This window comes from Pelobates fuscus, chromosome 8 (genome assembly GCF_036172605.1).
Source record: "Pelobates fuscus isolate aPelFus1 chromosome 8, aPelFus1.pri, whole genome shotgun sequence".
NCBI lineage: Eukaryota > Metazoa > Chordata > Amphibia > Anura > Pelobatidae > Pelobates > Pelobates fuscus.
The window spans coordinates 81,092,362-81,113,381 of record NC_086324.1 but is presented as its reverse complement, the minus strand read 5'-3'; the positions used below and the strand labels follow the sequence as shown (position 1 = coordinate 81,113,381).

The following is a 21,020-nucleotide window of genomic DNA, read 5'->3' as shown; positions in this document are numbered from 1 at the left end:
CCTCCTTCCCTCTCCCCATGCCGAGCTCTGCTCACCGGTCAGGTCCCCCACAGTTCCGTGGGCACTCAGGAGCACAAACTGTCCGTTGGACCCCACCACAAAAGTCCTCTGGTCGTCCGCTCCCTGCACCTCCCCAGCTCCATGCGGGTCCCTTGAGGTGTGTGTTCCCACGTCTCGCCCGGTGCCGGCCACATGCTTGAAGCCGGTGTCCACCCCCCACGACCACCGGTTCGTCGAGGGGGGCGGCGCTGTCCCGCCCCACCGGGCTCACGGCGCCGGGGACTGGGCCCTCCGGGGACCTCCCAGACCCGGGCACCCACCTCTCCAGCGGTCAAGGCCACAGCATGGAAGATACGTCCGGCGCCCGGTCCTGCCAGGGCCCGCGCGGGCCGCTCATGACAGTCCCCCTTGATGAAGGTAGCGCGTGGGTAATAAATGTCCCTTAATTCCAGGTGTAATTATCAGGCGGGCCACATTTGTGTGGCTTGTGCCTGTAATGGAGGTCAGCGTGTATCCCAGGCGGTGGTTTCCGTTCCGGGGCATGCAGCCTCCATGTGGCCGGAATTATCCCCTCCGACCTGGGGGGGGGGGGGGTGCTCCTCTCTCGTCCATGTGGACCCCCCATCAATGGTTCTGCATCTGGCGTGCTCGCTCACCTGGCCAAGCGGTCGGGTAACGGGTCCCGGTCAGCCACTATGCTTTTTCCGGCCGGAGATGGTGCCTAGGCCGGCCTCATTAATTTCGGTGCTCCCGGTGGGTATTTGGCTGCAGATCTGTATCTTTCGAAAGCTTAGGTGATCCCTCATTATGTCCCAGCGAGCATTCCAGCTTTAGGGCATTTTAAAAGTACGTTATCTGCCCTTTTTCAGGGCTTTAGCTCGGAGCCACATTATTCTGCTGCCATGCGGCTTGGCGGCCCGGCCCCGCCCCCCTCAAATTGCATTTTGTAAGACAAAACACGGACGGTTCATTAAGGGGAAAAACGGGTCACGATGAATCTGCGGTGTCCAACGGAAATAGTTTCAGAAATTAGACCGGAAAACACAAATTAGACAGCACCTGAAAAATCTGGTTACACAACATTACCTGGAGCCAACCCCTTGTATCAGAGAATATATATTTTAGGACCTATACGAAAGAGAAAATGATGGACCATAAGAAATGACATTCCGTAATGTGGAGCAAAAGTACATTGATCAATCAACTAAATTTGGTTCACAAACTCAACAAAGTGATCATCTGGCACCTCCCCCCCCCCTCCCCCCTAAAATTGAATCCTTCTCTGCTCCTGGACTGCTATTTCTTACTTTAGGAGGGACTCCCTTCCCAGGATATTTATATTCTGCTTCCTTATACCCAATGAATAGCCAACGTCTTTTTGTTAGATGTGAATACATTAAAGCAGCTCTGTCACCTTTTGGAGATAATTTACCCTGATGGTGACTGTGTCTGGCAGTATGGAGACTCTGTGAGAAGCCTTTGATTGTCCCTCCGTGAAGATCCTGTGATGTCAGATTGGGTTGCGCTGAGCAGCACTGGGAAGCTTCACCTGGTGCTGGATTGAGAGGCTACTTAAGATTTTACTTTTTTTGGAGGGCAATAGATAGAATGACAGTAGGCTATTATTCTATTTTACACTAAAAAGGCCTGGAAAAAGCCTTTAAGTACAGTAAACTGTATATTGGTTGAGGACAGATGGAGGCACAGCTGCCATGGAGATAACTGCTACCCTTGATTGACAAGGTATCAGTGACTAGGCTTTCATTACCTGTTGCAATAAAGTTATTATTGCAATAAAATGCTTTCGTACAGATTCTGTATATGGATGTGAAAACATACATTTCTGTGCAAGGCATTTCCGCCCACATTGTATGATGTTTTTTGTGTTTTTATGTTTTTTTATATCAAAACCAGCTCTTTCTTCAAGATTTCTTGTGGGACTATTTCCTCGGTACAGCGTTTGTTTGTAATAATCACACCTACAAAGAAAACAAAGATTTAAATGTAAAAACAAAACTTAAAAGCTGCAGTGTGTATTATGAGTTACTTGTAGCATTTCGCATGATGCATTGTTTTCGGTGTACCACAAGCTCTTTGCCCCATAAATGCTCTTTATAAAATAGAAGTGAGCCAGAGTTCTACCGCTGTCTTAGACAAACTAGTGGAAGGTTTATGCTGATTCAATTTTTAGGACAGGGCTCATGATTTGTATGAGCTCTATTTGCCTTACTTTGGTGGATGGGGTGTTTTTATGCATATGTTAGCAATGTTTACAATAAATACACGTGTAAATATTAATATACATGTGTAATGTACATATGCATAATACTCACACAATTAAGTTAAGGAAATATTCATTGCTGAATTTATTTATTTTAATTTAACTCGAACCCACACTTCCGTTGGCACACACTGTGCAAAACACAATAACTGGCGCACACACAAACACACCATACTCACTCACAGTCAAACTGGCACAGACTTTCCATTTACACACAAACTGCATCTTTGTCCCATACCATTGCATCTTTGACATTACCAGCAGCCTTCATGGTCCTGCAGTCGGTATGCAGCTTGTCCTCTACACTTCTCTTGCATCCATTTGTTGACGCTGGGATACGACTGCTATTAGCTACAGCAGCCAGTCCTTGCACCGCTTCAATCTCTTCCCCCAATCCTTTTAAAATGTGGCACTCATATGAAGACACTTACTGCAAGTATTTTATTGCCCTATAATTGATTTGAGTTAAAGTTTTCAATGCAATTGACACTTGGTAGGCTGAAACAGAGTTCTGGGCTAACAAAGTAATGTATGCAGGGGTTGAAACAAACACTCCACATACAGACCCCAACACCATGAGCACTTCAAATCTCTGAAGTGAGCGTGGTGGTTGTAATAACCCTGTTTTTTATGAGGGCATGTTGTATATTTTAGCCAGCCTGCATTGGCATGTTTTAATAAGATGGTTCCTTTTTTTTTGTTCAAAAGGTATCTCCTGGGCAGCTAAACAAGAAGTACAGCTCATGTTCCACCATATTTTTAGATGACAGCACAGTCAGTCAACCCAACCTGAGAAGCACAATTAAATGGTAAGTGATTGATATTAAATGAATTTGTGGCAGGCATTTCAGACTGTGTGGTAAACTGAGAGGGAAATGTGGTTACCCATGACCAGCACACTGTTTATTTCTGGGAATAGGTTGATTCTTTCTGGATCTAAAGTAATGGAGATATGGGGGGGAAATTTAAAAAAAACAACAACAACAAAAGTTTTGTTGACTACATTAACAAAACAATTTATCTGTAGGGACCAACATTTTCCTCTAGGCATATTTCATACATGTGCTACTTTCGAGAGACAGCAATTGCTCTTCATATACGGTGTCCCAATATTTTGCTTTGAGAAGCATCTTTTTGGACACAATTACTCCTGGTGGATGAAGCAGGTAAGTATAACTTCTGCTGGACCACCAGACAACCCCACCTCGAAGAAGCAAGGTCAGGTCATCCTTGGGGATCTTTTGCCAAGAGTGCATACCTCCTGAAGATGACGGAGCTGCTTTAAAGAACTGAAGTGGCAATACATTTTATTTTTACATCTAGTCTATGCAACTAGTAAACACATATGTGTCCTTCAAATTGAACCAACATGACTTTGTTTTGGAAGCACGTTGTTCATTTTGCCTGAAGATTACTATAGCTATTCATGTAAAAAAAAAAAAATTTTGTTTCCAAGTATATTTTTGCAATATTGCAGAGCTTAGTAGCCCTACCTAGAGCTTAGTAGCCCTACCTAAAGGGCATTTTTCTCCATAAAAGCACACATAAAGGTCTTTAGTTTTGATAACTGCCATGATCAAGGTGTGTGACAGGTGAATGTAGGGGGTTACACTTGTGTTCAATATTTATGATTGTCAGAATGCAGGATGTCATTAGTGTGCAGATTGTGTGTGAAAACTTTGATGGTGAACAGAAGGCCCATCCTTACTACAAAACAAGTAGTATACAAGCTATAGTTTATGTTTAACAATTGTGTTTCTTTTGCAGTGTTACCCTAGCAATATATTATCACATAAAGAACAGGTATGAAAACGTTCAAGTGTTTTAATTCGTCTTGTTTATCTTTGATCTTGCTTGCTTCCTGAAATGTGTGTGCGTGTCCGTGTTTCCCGTCACCCCCATCCTAAAAAGGTTATGGTGGGGAACTGGTTTTTGTTTTTGCTTCCCAAGCCTCAATAGCAAACCAGTAACCAACCTCATGCTGATGATTTGCATTAACAATGAAACAGCTGTCCATGAGTGGTTCACTGGCTTTGCATCTTTTCCTAAATTGTGTTTCAAAGCTGTTCTATACAGCAAACACAGACTCAAAGGAAATGTTTAAAATATGATTTTGTTAAACTAATTTGCATATGTCCACCCAGAATCCTTTGCGGTAGTAACATCACTGCAGATTTGTGACTTCTGTCGGAAAAGCATGTCTTATAGCTTGACTGGTTTGCAGATTTCTGTTTAACATTGTATTAGCGCTATATATATATATATATATATATATATATATATATATATATATATATATATATATATATATATATATATATATATATATATATATATATATATATATATATATATATATATATATTTATAGTTTTTTGTTCTGCTGGCATTTCTCATTGTCAAATTGTGTGTGTATAATATAACACTTTATCTCCTGTGATACCTCCTTTTTGAATGCCATCTGAGGCCCAGTCAGAATCTTGATTATCACCTAGAGTTTAAGATCACCTACAACTTGTACAAGTGTATCTTGACTGTTCTTTAACCTCAGCCATTAGTATACTTATGCAGCAGGAGAAGCCAATTAACATTCATAACTTTTTATCAAATCAAAACAGGGTAAGTGGAACAAAAGTGCAAAAATAAAAGTGCAGTCAAGCCACTAAAAAGGAATCACTCGCCAAATCCCGTTAAAACATAAAACCAAATCCGTATAGCTACAAGAAATATCCAGCTTAGAACGCAATTTGGGAAGTCCATATTTTTAGTTATGCATGGCAAATATTTAACAAATAAATCTGACACATTTTGTACATTATTGGTCTAAGAAGAAAACCTGTATTTGTTAACCTAAGAATAATACTTGGTTATTGGCAGTGAGAGTGGTCTACTAGCAAAGAGTCTGGGTTGAAAAATGTGCTATTTCTTGGAGGTTAATGCTGATTGTGGATAGTTGAATGCGTGCAATGTAACTTCACACTTTGCCATTCATGCACACGCGGCACCTCCATATTGGTTTCCTGTCAATCACGAGTATAAACGCTGCTCATTGCACCTGTCAATCAGCATGGAGAGCAAGAGAACCATTGTTTTTTTTGTTTTTTTTTGTCTCCTGCGGAGCATTGTGTGCTTTGGCTGTGCCAGAGATGACACTTGCTAAATCTTTTATAAAACATTTAGAAGAAAAGAGAATCGCAAGAATTTTTTTTTTTATTGGATATACTTTGCATGTGCAAATGTATATCAGGTTTACAGTTGAATTGTACTTTATGGGCACGAGAGGTTTCTGTGATTTGTATTAAATTTGTTGGCTGTGTACTGTAGAAATTCAACAGCGGAACTACAACTCTCAGAAACCTTTGCTGGGCAGTCTGATATGCATACATACTACTAATCAGTGTGTGTGTGTGTAAACTGTATATAATTCATTGACTAATACCCTGATTTTTGTTTTTCTGAAATTATTTTTTAGGGATTCTGATAGATCATTGGATATATTTGATGAGAAACTGCATCCTTTAACCGTAAGCATTATTATTTAATTTATAAATAAATATTATATTGCCGTAAGTCCAAACAAAAGCCACAATTAGTGAGGGAATCAAAATGTATGGTTATAAGTAGGTGGTATCTATTTGGACTTATTGTTTTCATTTTTAACTAGTAACTTTCAGCTTGCTAGTATTAAACCATGTTATTCCTGCAACAGTTATACAAGTAAAAAAAAAAGCATGAAATGCTCTGCCCTTAAATGAACCTTACACTAATGGCCCTTGAAAGCTTAGGAAAAAAATCCATGAAACGTATCTGCTATACAGTGCTGGGGCAATCTCCTTTCTGTGTTTGCTCTGCGTTTGTTAAATCCAATGTTTCATGAAGGGCAAATGTTATATTGTATTTTTATGCAGAATGTGCTACATATGTACAATGAGAGGCTTTTAGTGTTAACAAGATTGGAGTAGTAAAAAAAAAATAAAAAAAATAATAAATAACTGGCAAGCTTAAAGGGATATTTTAGGCATCAAAAAAACTTGAGCTTAATGAAGCAGTTTTGGTGTATAGATCATGCCTCTGCATTCTCATTGGTCAATTCTCAACCATTTAGGAGTTTAAAAGGATACTATAATTGCCAGGAATAGAAAACAGTATTCATGGCACTATAACTCCCTCTGTCTCCCTGCGCCCCCCACCGTGGTAGATAAAGGATTCAAAAAACAAAAACGTTTTTATTTACTTACCTGATACCAGTGCCGATGTCCCTTGACCCTGGGTCACGCCTCATCAGACGAGCAGGCACTAAAGCGCATGTGAGGTAAATGTCTCGCGCGCATTAGACATCCCAAAGGAAAGCATTAAATCAATGGTTTCCTATGGGGTAAAATCTGACTCTGGATGTCCTCATGCAGAGCGTGAGTACGTCCACGTCCAGCGTCAAATACCTGACCAAAGGTCCGTTTTAATCCAGGAAGCACCCTCAGGGGCTGTCTAATAGACAGCCACTGGAGGCAGACTTAGTGCTGCAATGTAAACATTGCAGTTTCTCTGGAACTGCAATGTTTAACATTGCAGCACTAAGGGCAATAAGGACATTGCACCCAGAACACTTCAGTGTGCTGAAGTGGTCTGGGTGCCTATAGTGTCCTTTTAAATAATTTTGTTTGTCTATGCAGCTGCTTTTAGGACCACTATAGGCACCCAGACCACTTCAGCTCAATGAAGTGGTCTGGGTGCCAGGTCCATCTAGGGTTAACCCTGCCTGCTGTAAACATAGCAGTTTCAGAGTGGCTATCTGACAGCCGCTAGTGGCTATCTGACAGCCGCTAGAGGCGCTTCTCACTGTGATTTTCAGTGAGAAGGCGCCAGCGTCCATAGGGAAAGCATTGAGAAATGCTTTCCTATGGACTGACTGACTGCGCGAGCAGCTCTTGCCAATCATGCGCATTCAGCCGATGACGTCCGGGGAGATTTAACCCCTTCCTCTCACTAGAGCCCAGCGGGAGGGGGGCCATGAGGGTGGGGGGACCTATTAATACTTTAGTGCCAGGAAAACAAGCTTGTTTTCCTGGAACTATAGTGGTCCTTTAAATGTCACAACAGTGAACTACTATACTGTACGGTATGAAACAGTTTTTTTGTATGTATAAGATTCCCCAGCATTGTAAACCTTTGTCATTACTGAGAAACTGCCACTAGAGGCACATCCTCCGTAACACCTTTTGATTTTTTTTGTTTTCAAGATTTTCATGTTGAGTGACATCATGGACAGCATGACATCAAACATGTCCATTACTTCTCATAGAGAAGCATTGGGTTCAGTGATCATCTATGAGAAACAGCAGTTCCTAACGTGTTATAGGACTCCAGTACTTTTCGGAGTCCGTCAGCTGAACATTTTATCAAAGGTTTATAACTGCACCAAATAAAATGTTTATTTTGCAGCGTGAAGAGGTGACAGATGAATATTGCAAACATGATCCTGATCATAAGCACATTTACCGTTTTGTTAGGACTCTCTTCAGTGCGGCCCAGCTAACTGCCGAGTGTGCTATTGTTACCTTAGTGAGTATTGACATTTTTATTAATGTATTTAACTGTAATTTATGCAGCCCTCGTATCCAGGGTTCATTACAAAATGTTAACACTTATTCATAGTTCTTGTTAGAAAGAGAATGTTTTACAATTAGACCTACTGGCATAGGAGTAGGAAACCCTACCCATTGGCTTAAGTCTAACATTTGTTGAACTTATTTACAAGGTGCAAAGTTAGACAACCCATGAGCTTCCAATCTAATAGGAACATATGTATAGTGACCTAATGTTGCACAGAAGAAGAGTGTTAAAGGTATCTCTCTGTATATCTTGATAAAATACGGGGGGAGGGAATCCTCCATATACCTCTGTATTGAGAGCTGCATGCAGCTAATCTGTAACTATGGGGCCACTAATTCTGCCCCAGCTGACAGGGACCCAGGTATCTAATGATATATGGTGTTGCCCTTTTAACAGCACGAAAACCATCCATGGTGGTAAAATACTGCATGATTGAATTATTTGATTATGGGCTCTTAAGGGAAGGACATTTATGATGGAATCATTCATAAAAGGTATGCTGATAGTTATTCTGTGTTGGGGACGAGTGATGGCACCTGTAAAGACAGAAGGAATATTGCATGTCCAGGGCTTCGAGCAATACGAATTGCGAATCCCTGCAAACATACCAACACTGACACATACAGATACACTGACACATACAGATACACACATACCAACACTGACACATACAGATACACACATACCAACACTGACACATACAGATACACACATACCAACACTGACACATACAGATACACACATACCAACACTGACACATACAGATACACACATACCAACACTGACACAGACACATACACACATACCAACACTGACACAGACACATACACACATACTGACACTGACACATACACACATACCAACACTGACACTGACACATACACACATACCAACACTGACACATACACACATACCGACACTGACACTGACACTGACACATACACACATACCAACACTGACACTGACACTGACACATACACACATACCAACACTGACACATACACACATACCAACACTGACACAGACACATACACACATACCAACACTGACACAGACACATACACACATACCAACACTGACACAGACACATACACACATACTGACACTGACACATACACACATACCAACACTGACACTGACACATACACACATACCAACACTGACACATACACACATACCGACACTGACACTGACACATACACACATACCAACACTGACACTGACACTGACACATACACACATACCAACACTGACACATACACACATACCAACACTGACACAGACACATACACACATACCAACACTGACACAGACACATACACACATACCAACACTGACACATACACACATACCAACACTGACACTGACACATACACACATACCAACACTGACACATACACACATACCGACACTGACACTGACACTGACACATACACACATACCAACACTGACACTGACACTGACACATACACACATACCAACACTGACACATACACACATACCAACACTGACACTGACACATACACACATACCAACACTGACACATACACACATACCAACACTGACACTGACACATACACACATACCAACACTGACACTGACACATACACACATACCAACACTGACACTGACACATACACACATACCAACACTGACACGTACACACATACCGACACTGACACTGACACGTACACACATACCGACACTGACACTGACACGTACACACATACCGACACTGACACTGACACTGACACGTACACACATACTGACACTGACACGTACACACATACCGACACTGACACTGACACGTACACACATACCGACACTGACACTGACACGTACACACATACCGACACTGACACTGACACGTACACACATACCGACACTGACACTGACACGTACACACATACCGACACTGACACTGACACATACACACATACCGACACTGACACTGACACATACACACATACCGACACTGACACTGACACATACACACATACCGACACTGACACTGACACATACACACATACCGACACTGACACTGACACATACAGATACACATACAGGTTAAGATTTTAGGCTGAGGCTGTTGGGAGTTGGGTTGCTTGCTCCTCTCTCGGTCTGGCTCCACCCCTCGCAGCTCGCGGGCCCCCCGTCCTCCCGCGTGGCTCAGAGTAAGTCAGCTGGGAGGAAGTGACAGGCTCGCACTTTCTCCAGGCGACTTAAAAGGGGCCCGGTCGCGCAGTTAAAGTGCCACAGCGCACGACTGGGCCCCCATGCATATGACTTGCGGTTCCCAGCCCATTCAGTGCGACTGCACTGGCAGCACAACCGCCATTACAAAATGATTTTCACGTACCCACAGGGGCACTGAATTGTGCCCGTGGTGGTATGCATACCACAGGTTGGGACCCGCTGATCTAGAAGAATCCCACTAGTGATTAGTAGGTGGTACTTAGTCCCTGAGAGAATTAACACAAATCATTTGTGTTGGAGATGTTCACACACTAAAGGATACTTACCTTCAGGTCTGGTGGGGGTTCAATAAAATAAGCCCATGACTTTTTGTTGCAAATCTGAAATTATGAGGTCTCAAGAGGTCGCTTTACTTGATGTTAAATGGCCAGATATTTCTCCTGTGTACCAACTGGTTTTAGCTTACTTATTTCTTGTGACAAAAATATCGACTGAAAGACAACTGAAAAGTTGAAAATAGTATTTCTTGGCTGTTTATTTCAAACATTCCTTTTTAACGAAGATGGAGCTACTAAATGTAGGGAATCTATCTAAAAAAAACACTTTTATGTTGACCAAATGCTATGAGAAGATGAATAGTAGTGGAACATATATTTTTATTGTTTGCTTCCTTTCCTTCAATTGAATTATATTTATTTTTTATTAAACAAAAAATTGGAGGATAGAGGGGTAAAAAAGGATGAGACGGTAGGGGTAATGTGCATTTCCTACTTTTAACCACAAGGTGTCACTGTACACCTTTAAAAAAAAAAAAAAAAAAAAAAAAAAAGAGCCGTTTCAACTAGGCCAGGCTTCCCCAAACTCCAGCCCTCCAGGTTTTGCTGAACTACACCTCCCATGATTCTATGAATGAAATAGATGGGCTGAGAATCTTGGGAGCTGTAGTTCAGCAACATCTGGTGGGCTGGAGTTTGGAGATGCCTGAACTAGGCCATCCACTTCCTTTACTATGTTACATAATCATGGAGAATTGCAAACTTTATGCAAAAGCAATTGACCTGCACGGAGTCCCTGTTAGCTATATATCTCTAATTCTATTTTGGGCACAATTTTGCAATTCCTATGCTGATTCAGTTTTTAAAGAATAATCCCAATGTCTAATTTTTGCTAAATAGATATAATACAAGTTTCATGCTCCCGACAGGCATGCGTCGTTTTGCTAAACCTATTTGTTTCTAAAGCACATTGTAAATAGGAGTCCGAATCAGCAGGGGGAAAATGCCATAAAATAAATTGCATAAAAACGGTCTATAACAGTAAAAGCAAATATGGTTAGCCTGTGGCGAACATTTAAACATCACATGTTCTTTAGTGGAAGGAAATTAACTATTTTTTGTTAGAGGCCCGCAGTGTTCCCATTCCACATCTTGTCTTCTCAGAGCTGGAGAACCCAGATGTCACTGTTTAATAGGAATATTAATTAAAGTCATTCATGGCTGTGAGTAAGCTGTTGATTCTGTTGGCCAATGAATAAGCATCTGGATGCTCGAGTACAAGAGCATGGCGTAGGCAGCTGCCATGGCACAGATAAGTCACCGGAACTATTGCAGTGGGTTGTAGTGGTTATAGTACTTAACGTGTTGCTTTATAAGCACTAGGATTCTATCCAAGTGTAAAGGTTACACTCCACTGCAGACTTTTTTTTTTCTGCAACAGCAGCACTGGAGCTGGAGAGGGCAACTGCACACACAGCCAGATTTATCTACGGTATTATTAAAGCAGTTTGAAATGCGTTATTGTGAATCATTTTGATGAATCTGAGTTAACTGTTGCTTGACAAGGTCCTTCCTTAATGAATGAATTAATATGATCTTATCTCTTAGGTTTACCTGGAAAGGCTATTGACATATGCTGAAATTGACATATGCCCCAATAATTGGAAAAGGATTGTTCTGGGAGCGATTTTATTGTCTTCTAAAGTCTGGGACGATCAAGCAGTGTGGAACGTTGACTATTGCCAGATCCTGAAGGATATCACTGTTGAAGACATGTAAGGTTTCTCCTTTTTCCTCCTCATGACGCATGGAACACATAATTATATTTATTTAATGTACTATGTAGAAAGACACAATAAGCAGTTTTACTTGGAACGTCATATAGTAATGGAGCTAAAAAACTTCCTTTTTTAATTTTCGTTGAATGCTGAAATTTTCTAACATCCACAGAGGCCACTGTGCACATCTTTTAACATAAACCTTACACTAATAAACCTACATATAAATAACATTGGGGTTTAGCTCCAGCATTCTGTGGAATGCTATACAGCAGACTCGTACTAGTTCCATTCTGACAGAAACATAAAATACGCTAATCTGAAACAACTGAATAAAAGACTTTGACACAAAACCAGTGGACTGTACAAATAACACAATATGTTGAAATTGCTATCATACTGCTTATTTTCAATCATTTCTGTAGCTTTGTCCCTTAAACGGACACTCTAATCACCAAAACAACTTTACCTTAAAGGGAATACTAACGTGTTCCTAACCATATAGTTCTTATTCTACTGTATTAACGTGTGTATGTGTGTGTCCTCCGTGTGAGTGTTGGAAGGGAGAGTTTTGCTAACCTTCCAGCCTCTGCTGCACAGTCTCCTCTGGGAAGCTCTACCTCCTTGGCTGAGATCCTAGAGATCGATGATCTGAGCCAGTCCAATGTTTTCCTAAAGGAAGGCGTTGAGAGGCTAGTGTGCATGTGCATCAAAGCCCAACGCTGAGCCAGTCGGATTTGATTGGATTAGGGGAGTTTTACTTCCTCTGGCTGTCTGTATGACAGAAACTAAAGGCAGGTTAACCCAGCAATGAAAATGCTCTCTCACTGCTCAATTTAGAATTTCCCAGTTCTATATTATATTTTATTTTTTGTCCTTTCTGAAAATAAATGCATATTCCGAAGTAAAAGGATATTCTTGATATGAAGCCTTAGCTTTAATAAAGAATTAGACCAGGCTGGCTCTTATTTTGAGGTGTCTTCCAAATGTTAACTCCTGTGTTTTTATCTCGGTAAATGTATTTCAGGTATTTTCTGTTCTTTGCCGTCCACGTATTTTTGCTTTGTCATGCATTGTTTGCTTCTATTCAGCCAAAGCATTTTACCTAATTTTTTTATTTTTTTTTATTTTTATTATTTATTTACTTTTTCCCACACCAAGCAAGCCAGGAAGGAAATCTTGACTCCTGCAGAACTTCGTTGTGTTAGGCCATCATTCACAAAATTAAAAAAGCTAGCTAGGTACACAGGTTTTCCTAGTCAGGAAAGTGTTTGTTTCAGAATCTTTTTAACAAGCCGTTCAGGTAAATCTCTGATCTTCACAACATAATTTATTTGCAAACATAGCAACTAAAAATCCCCAAAACCTTGTTGGAGCACTAAGTCCTTGATAGACTGGACTGACCGCTCCAGGCCTGAGACCAAGTCACCCTAAAAATGGATACTGAACAAATGGTGTGATTCCAAATGATACTGCTGTCAAAGGACCCTGTTAATTCTTGCAGCATTTGTTATCAATAGACTAGTGTTCTCCGTTTGATCTGGTTCACAGAACACTGTACTTATAATAGTCTGCCTTGTGTACATCTCAGAGGGAACCTGCCTGCTTCTCTGGTTGGTACCATTCACCGATTCCGCTGTCTGACAAATTGGTTAGCAGTGTTTCTTTTATGCATGTGATAGGGCAGGGGGAATTCCTCCTTCCATATTGTACCATTTATTTATTTATTAGTCAATGAGTCCATATTGCTTTAAGAGCTTTTTTTTTTTCCCCTCTTCTCACTGAGATAATAGCCACCGCTCTCCGCTTATCCATTTGTTGCCTTGGTGATGTGCCCACTTCTTTTGTTAGTACATCTGTACTTCAATAATAACAAAAAAGCCCTTTCCTGTTATCAATCTCGTGAAAATGTTAGAGTTCATCGGGCTAATAAATCCCAAGTATTATTCCTTTCATCTGTTCCACTATAGTGTGTCTGTACGAGAGAATACAGAGAAGCGGACTATACAGCTGCAGTAATAGAGCACACTCTTCACCACAACAAATAAATTGCATCTTGTTGATTGGGTAGAGCAATAGAAAGTACTTTAGATCTCCATCCGAAACCAATGACATCTACTTAGGCTTTGTAATAATGCTGCTTTCTGTCATTGTGTATGTTAAACAGCAGGAGTGGGGTGAGGGGGCTGTGCGTGATGGGTGACTGTAAACCTCGTGCCCTATTGTTCAAAAATCCAAACCACAATCTGTCTGCAAAGTTATGATCTATTTTTTTTTTTTTTTTTTTTATAATATATATAGTTTCACTTATGTTATGTTATACTGTGAGGCTAACAAGCCAATTGAGCTCTGTGGGTGTTGTGACATTCCCTCACTACCAAGACCACATTTTGTGTACATGATCTGGAAAGGGCCCATTTGGGTCTTTTTTTTTTTTTTTTTTTTAAATGAACACATCAGGTAGTTTTGGAACTTGAGAACTCTTACATTACTATTTAGTACCATCACCTGATAATTATATATTTGTTTGTAGTGACTGGCTCTTACCATTCTACTACTTGTTACTCTGAACAGAGCATGTCAAATATCATTTTGTATTTGCTTTAATATTCTTTCTGGTATGTGATATTCTATTCTAACTGTGATCTATATGAAACCAGTGGTAAATGGGTAAAAATAGAGCATTAATAATGTAGTCCAAGCTCTATGCCACTGCTATACTTTTTGTGTAATGGATACCACACTGTTTAATTTTTTGACAGATATTTGTCACTAATGTTTCGTCCGCTTTTCCACCTGTGTGTTTTGTGTGTGTGTATACACAATTATCGATAGTAGATTATTATTGGCATTTATGTAGCACCAATATATTCTGCAGAGCTTTACAGTATTATAAAGGGAAATTTAACAATAAATTAAACAATTACAAATTGTTATAGGAATAGGACCATCCTGGCCATTTGATGTCTGGGCAAAATAAATTGCACCCACCCCCACGCACTGTTGTTAAAATAGACCTATACATGTTGTTAACCACAAGCATACACCTATATACATAACTAGCCACATACCTCGAACGTATTGGCAACCTGCTCACACATAAGCATGCATGTATATTACTAACTATTGTGTATGGGGCTATTAAGTTTGTGTTGGATTATGACCAATTAAATCTGGGTGTTACTTATTCATGAAAAAAATCTTATTGTATAAATATCATACAGACCATATTATACCTTGTTTAGACTTTTTGTTCATTGACCTGATGAACCTCTAAACTAGCTGGAACTTCTTTCGAGAGTGCCTGAGAGCCACGTTTATTGGGCAATTTGAGATGACCTCCAGCAATTTTAGATTGGATGTTCATGTGTGGATGTTGGAGTGGAAGATAAATTGGAAGCATGGTTGTGGCTGTCCTCTGCAATTACATAGGGGTTAATGGATTTGCACTTATTTGTGACACTAATAAAATGGTGACTTGGGAGACCGCAATAAGACCAATATGACCCATTTAACAGCTATATCTATTCTGTAACCAGCTTAATATAATAACAGAACATTTAAAGTCCTGCACTACTAGAAATGCCTGAACTTTGCTCACCACTGCAAGGCTGAAGGGTCCCTGGCACTCTAATCAATGATGACTTTCTACTTGCCAGAACTGAATTTGGAGCCCTGATAATATGTACAATAAAGTTTACATTGCCAGATCACATATTACTGCAATTAATACAGATATATTCACTTGTGTTTTGGTGGCTGAACTATCCTAAATGTTTGTTATGGATTTAACCTAGATGTGATTTTCTGCTTTCAGGAATGAAATGGAAAGACATTTTCTTGAGCTGCTGCAGTTCAACATTAACGTCCCTGCCAGTGTTTATGCCAAATACTACTTTGACCTTAGATCTCTAGCAGATGATAACAACCTCAACTTTCTGCTGGAACCACTCAGCAAGGAGCGTGCACAGAAACTAGAGGTAAACTCTTGGACCTTGGCATCAGAGGAAAGTTAATTTTCTCGCATTACCGTATTTTGGCTTATGTAAACTAATTTTACCCGGGCACAGAATTCTTAGGCATTTCTGTGTGTATTGGATTTTTGGATTTTTTTTTGTTGGTGACAATTCAATTAACCATTCATGAACAAGATAGGACTAGCATGATATTCCTGGTCCTAAAGTTATTAAATATTTTTAGAGCTGTTTCTGCTCCTTTAAGATTTATATATATATATATATCCAAGTCTTGGCCCGGTGCTCAGCTGCACACAAATACAGTATTCAAAAAGAAAGCCAGCACTCAAGGACTTTAACGTAAAAAAAGAGGCATTTAATCCAAGTGGTCAACGTTTCAGTTCACATTTCCTGAGGAAAGTTCACATTTGTGAACGTTGACCACTTGGATTAAATGCCTATTTTTTCACGTTAAAGTCCTTGAGTGCTGGCTTTGTTTTTGGAGAATATATATCTATATCACACACACACATATTGTTGTATGCAATGGAAATTTGTGGATGGATTTACCACCCATCAGTTATTCGCTTAAGCGAGGCTGGGAATTCAAGGGTAATTACAAATCTTAATGCCAAAATAGCTAAAGTGAAAAAAAAATCGACTTGGATATTTTTTCCTTTTTGGATATTTTGGCCTAAATTTAGAAATGCACTTTGAATTCCCGGCAGTTGTCCCTGTAGTGAATAACCCAGAGTATCAAAAAATAAAATGCATTTACAATAGCTATTTATATCTGTTGGCTTTTATTTCTTCCCCTTAGATAGTCAGTAAGAGCGACTGCACAAAGCTTTCTAGAGTCCGCTCAGATAAATTCAAAGTTCAAGTTTATGCATTTTAATCTCCGTAATGTCAATGAATACATTGTTGCTACATTAATGTTGTGTTTTTTTTCTTTTTTTTCAAAGGCTATATCCAGACTGTGCGAAGATAAATACAAAGACCTCTCTAAAGCCGCCATGAGGCGCTCTATCAGTGCTGACAATCTAGTGGGCATTCGGCGTTCTAATGCCATCATCTCCTGAGACCAAAGTGAACAGGAGCCAGGTGCAGCTAAAACAAAATGGGTGTGCAACACTATCTGAGCACTACCAAACTTCCCACACACTCTCCTACACACTATTCCAAGTCACTAGTGATGCTGTCTTCCAGCATGAGGGTTGTGGGGAAGAAACTGGTGCACAAGAAGCACATAAAGGGGCACAGCAAGCCCACTCTTCAAGAATAAGGAGCATACCCCACGCGAAGAGAAAAGAGGGTCTGAAATAAAGCAGCACAGTCTCCTTATACAGAATAACGTGGTGTCAGCAGTTGAAATCCTATTGTCCCAGTCATCCCTGAACCACCTACATGTGTATGCTTACTGTGTAGGCTTATAGCTGTGAACTGAGACTTTTTTAACACTACGTAGTTTAACATTTTAGATTCTAAAACACTAATCATGTGAGTGTAGTTACATTTTACATATTCTATTTTAATTTTATATATTTGTTTTATTTAATCAATCTACATATCTTCCCAGATTCTTGTTCTAGTCATGCAAAGCCTCACTGGAGCCAACGGGAAAAGAGGCAAGACATAATGTCCTCTTATCCAATAGTTTTATTTGCTTAAAGAGTCTCAATCAATGCAGGATTGTTACGTTGTCTGCAGTGCAGTGACGTAACGTCCAGAATATTGCTTTGGTTATGATGGTCACTGTCCAAAGATGTTTGTGTTTTTTTGTTTTTTTTTTTCCTTTCAATACTACCAGAATCTGGGCTATACTTTTCTTACTGTTGGTGCTCCCCTGTAGATTCTGCTCTGTAAGGACCTTAACACACTGTACAACCAACTTTGTGTGAGTCACCTGATTTTAGAGCCGTGTGTTATATGCACTACCTGCTGCTTTCAAAGTTGCACTAGTGCAGTCCTCTTTATTCATGATGAAATTAAAATAATCAGTGGCAATGTATTACTGAAGATACATGAAGACCAATGATTCCCTGCATCTTTATAAAGTGGAGCTGTCACCGGGAAATTTCTTCCATAAACCAGATTAAAATATCGTTTGGTAAGTTTTGCTGGGACTTACCACATGAATATCTGTCAGATTTGTAGTGTAGAAATGGCCATCCTGGAATTACACCATTTTTAAACTCACTCTGATAAATACGGATTTGAAAGAAAAAGGCTGCAGTGAAAATGTGCAGATTGGCTGTGATGTGCAGAGTAGCTCCCAGTTCTCACTGATTGAGACACATACTTCCTGATGACAGATTCACTTTAAATGTTTACAGCTCTACCATATGCAATTGTAAAGGATGGTTCCAGATAACGTATCGTGGAATTCTGGGCAATCTTTAGTTATGTCATATACTTGATCCAGAACGCTCTGGCTATTTAATTGGGTTTGTAAAAAGATTAATAACATTAAAGGGACACTCCACTGCCCAAATAAAATCTGTTTAGTAGATATAACCTAAATGAAAACTTGCATATGTTTAATTATGCATTTTTTTAATTGTTGATCTATCTAAAAAACGCTTGCAAAGTTTGCAGATCTCTTGTCTGAATCCTTTGCAAGCCCTCCCCTTTGAACCCCGCCCAGCTTTTCTGTGGCTGACAAATCAGACTTCCTAGTGCAGCTTAATGAGATGTTTGCAAGGCAGGTGCTGTGGGAAATTGCTGCCTTTTGAGTGTAGCTCCACTGAGCTAAACTGCCAGGAAGTAGCAGGAACGGTTGTCTTACAGCCGGGGGGTATAACCAGGTTAATTTATAAAAGTGTACATTTCTATTGAAATCTGCTCTTTTTCCAAATGACACATTTTTCACACACAAAGCTTTTAAAGCAAGCTGAAGTGCTTTAGGGGTCTGGAGTGTTCCTTTAAAAAGAATGGGGGGCAACTGTCAACTCATAGGTTCATTTTCATGGCACTAGAACAGTAATATGTTTTACAAAGTAGTGAACTGTTTTCATTTCATCACTAGACAAGTCCTGAAGATTTCACTGCAGAACCACAAATTATACTTACTGATTATTGATTGATACTTTTATATTACACAAGACAGGCCAAGAAATGAAATGATGCCTTTTTTGTTTTGTTTTTTTAATGATAAATAGGGCGCCATCATTTCTAGATGACTGTTTATTCTGCTGCAGGTTTGGATCTGGGTGCTGAATGCACACGAACCTCGAGCACTTCCTCCAGCATGCTTTATTACAAATGAACTATTTTCTGAAAAAGAACATACAGGAACATTTTTTTTTTCTTTTTAAATAATGCAGTTTGCATTAAATTTGTCAACTTGTGTGTTTGTGTTTTTTTTTTTTTGTTTATTTACTGTATAATTCTGAACAAGGCTTTTAACAGTTGTCGATGTTCACTAAAGCAGCATCACAAAAGGTTTTTAAAGTACCAGTCCCAAATACGAACTAATTTTAACTCTTTGCATTTTAGTGAACAAATCTTACTTCATCTGATGCTTATGATCTACCTAGCAATGCAGATCATGTTTACAGTCCTACCAATGCCAGCTGCTCAGACGACCTGTCATAGAATGTAAGCCAATCTGATATGGCTCAACTTCTTAATAAAGCAAAAATAACTTTTTTTTTTAATTTTTTTTTTTTTTTAATTCGTGGAAATAAATTGACCAGCTTTGTCTTACAAATTCTACTTTAAAGCTGATTAGAATTTGAGAAAATAAAATTAACAATTTTAGTATTAATGCACTAGACTAGGAATTATGGGGAAATGACAAGGGATTTTAAAATGTTGACCCAAAAGAGCAGACCTTAATGTTTTTTATTTTTTTAACCGCACCGTGATTTTGACCCAATATTTATCATTTATAAGGGTTGTAAAGAAATCACAAAAATATTTACAAATATCTTTTTGTGCTTTCCTCCCAATATGTTTTGCATACATGAACCGGCTGTAAAAAGACAGGCTAAAATTCTGAAGGGGGGTGGGGGAGGATTTGTTGTTTTTTTTTTTGCTTCAGTGTTTGGGTTGCTCCGAATATTTTGCAGATTGCGTATTATTTGGATTCATAATCACACTCCGCTGAAAAGTTTTGTCACCACAGCTGGTTAAACATTATCTTAACCCCTTAAGGACTCATGACATGTGTGACACGTCATGATTCCCTTTTATTCCATAAGTTTGGTCCTTAAGGGGTTAAACAAAGTAATATCAGAGTTAAAGAGCACACGAATATGTAATGTACAAAAATAAAATCCTTCCTGAATTTATTGAATTTATGCACTGGATATAATAGGCGATATAATCTACAACGAATTCAACAGAAAAATGCTCAGTTTGATAAATTATTAGCACAAAATACAATCTGTTAACGAAACGTAAGAACAGCAAAGAAAAATGTAAAATATTTCTATTTTGGCATTAAATGTGTCAAATACTCAAGTTTTGAATCACTCTCCATCACATGAAAGCACACCAGACTCGATTTTAAAGCTTGTCACCCTTTAATTATAGCCATGCTGTCAACGTGGGACATACACCTCCATTTTTATGTTCATTAGATTTTATTTTACATTTTTCATTCATGACTCGTTACCCAGAAGCATGTCATTGCTCGTACCATTTATTCTGGCTACTATACCCAGTGTACAGGTTCATTATATTCTTGAAGCTACCGGACTGTTTCTCTATGGTTTTAGAAATAAGTGACGAAAGCTACAGAATAAAATTACCCGATTGCATTTCTATAGAATGTTTCTTCTTATTAAAGGCTGAGAAAATTGATTTGCATTGGAATTACTTTTTGATAAACTTGGCCCATTGTCTGATCACAAACTCCAGTTTAGGGAATGAGAAAAGGGTATGGAGATTGTTCCTGCACACCAGAGGGTTTAGCAAT

The 21,020-nt window shown here is 39.4% G+C and overlaps 1 protein-coding gene across 1 annotated transcript in view; it reads left to right on the top strand.

Moving 5' to 3' along the window:
* CCNYL1 (cyclin Y like 1) overlaps positions 1-19,405 on the top strand; it is a 55,289-nt gene extending 35,884 nt beyond the window's left edge. Inside the window, exons 4-10 of the mRNA XM_063430118.1 lie at positions 2,990-3,090; positions 4,049-4,084; positions 5,754-5,805; positions 7,721-7,840; positions 11,971-12,137; positions 15,958-16,120; positions 17,062-19,405. Of these exons, the coding sequence (XP_063286188.1) occupies positions 2,990-3,090; positions 4,049-4,084; positions 5,754-5,805; positions 7,721-7,840; positions 11,971-12,137; positions 15,958-16,120; positions 17,062-17,178 (756 nt within the window). The 3' untranslated portion in view covers positions 17,179-19,405. The remainder of the gene's footprint in view (positions 1-2,989; positions 3,091-4,048; positions 4,085-5,753; positions 5,806-7,720; positions 7,841-11,970; positions 12,138-15,957; positions 16,121-17,061) is intronic.
* Positions 19,406-21,020: the final 1,615 nt, after the last annotated feature.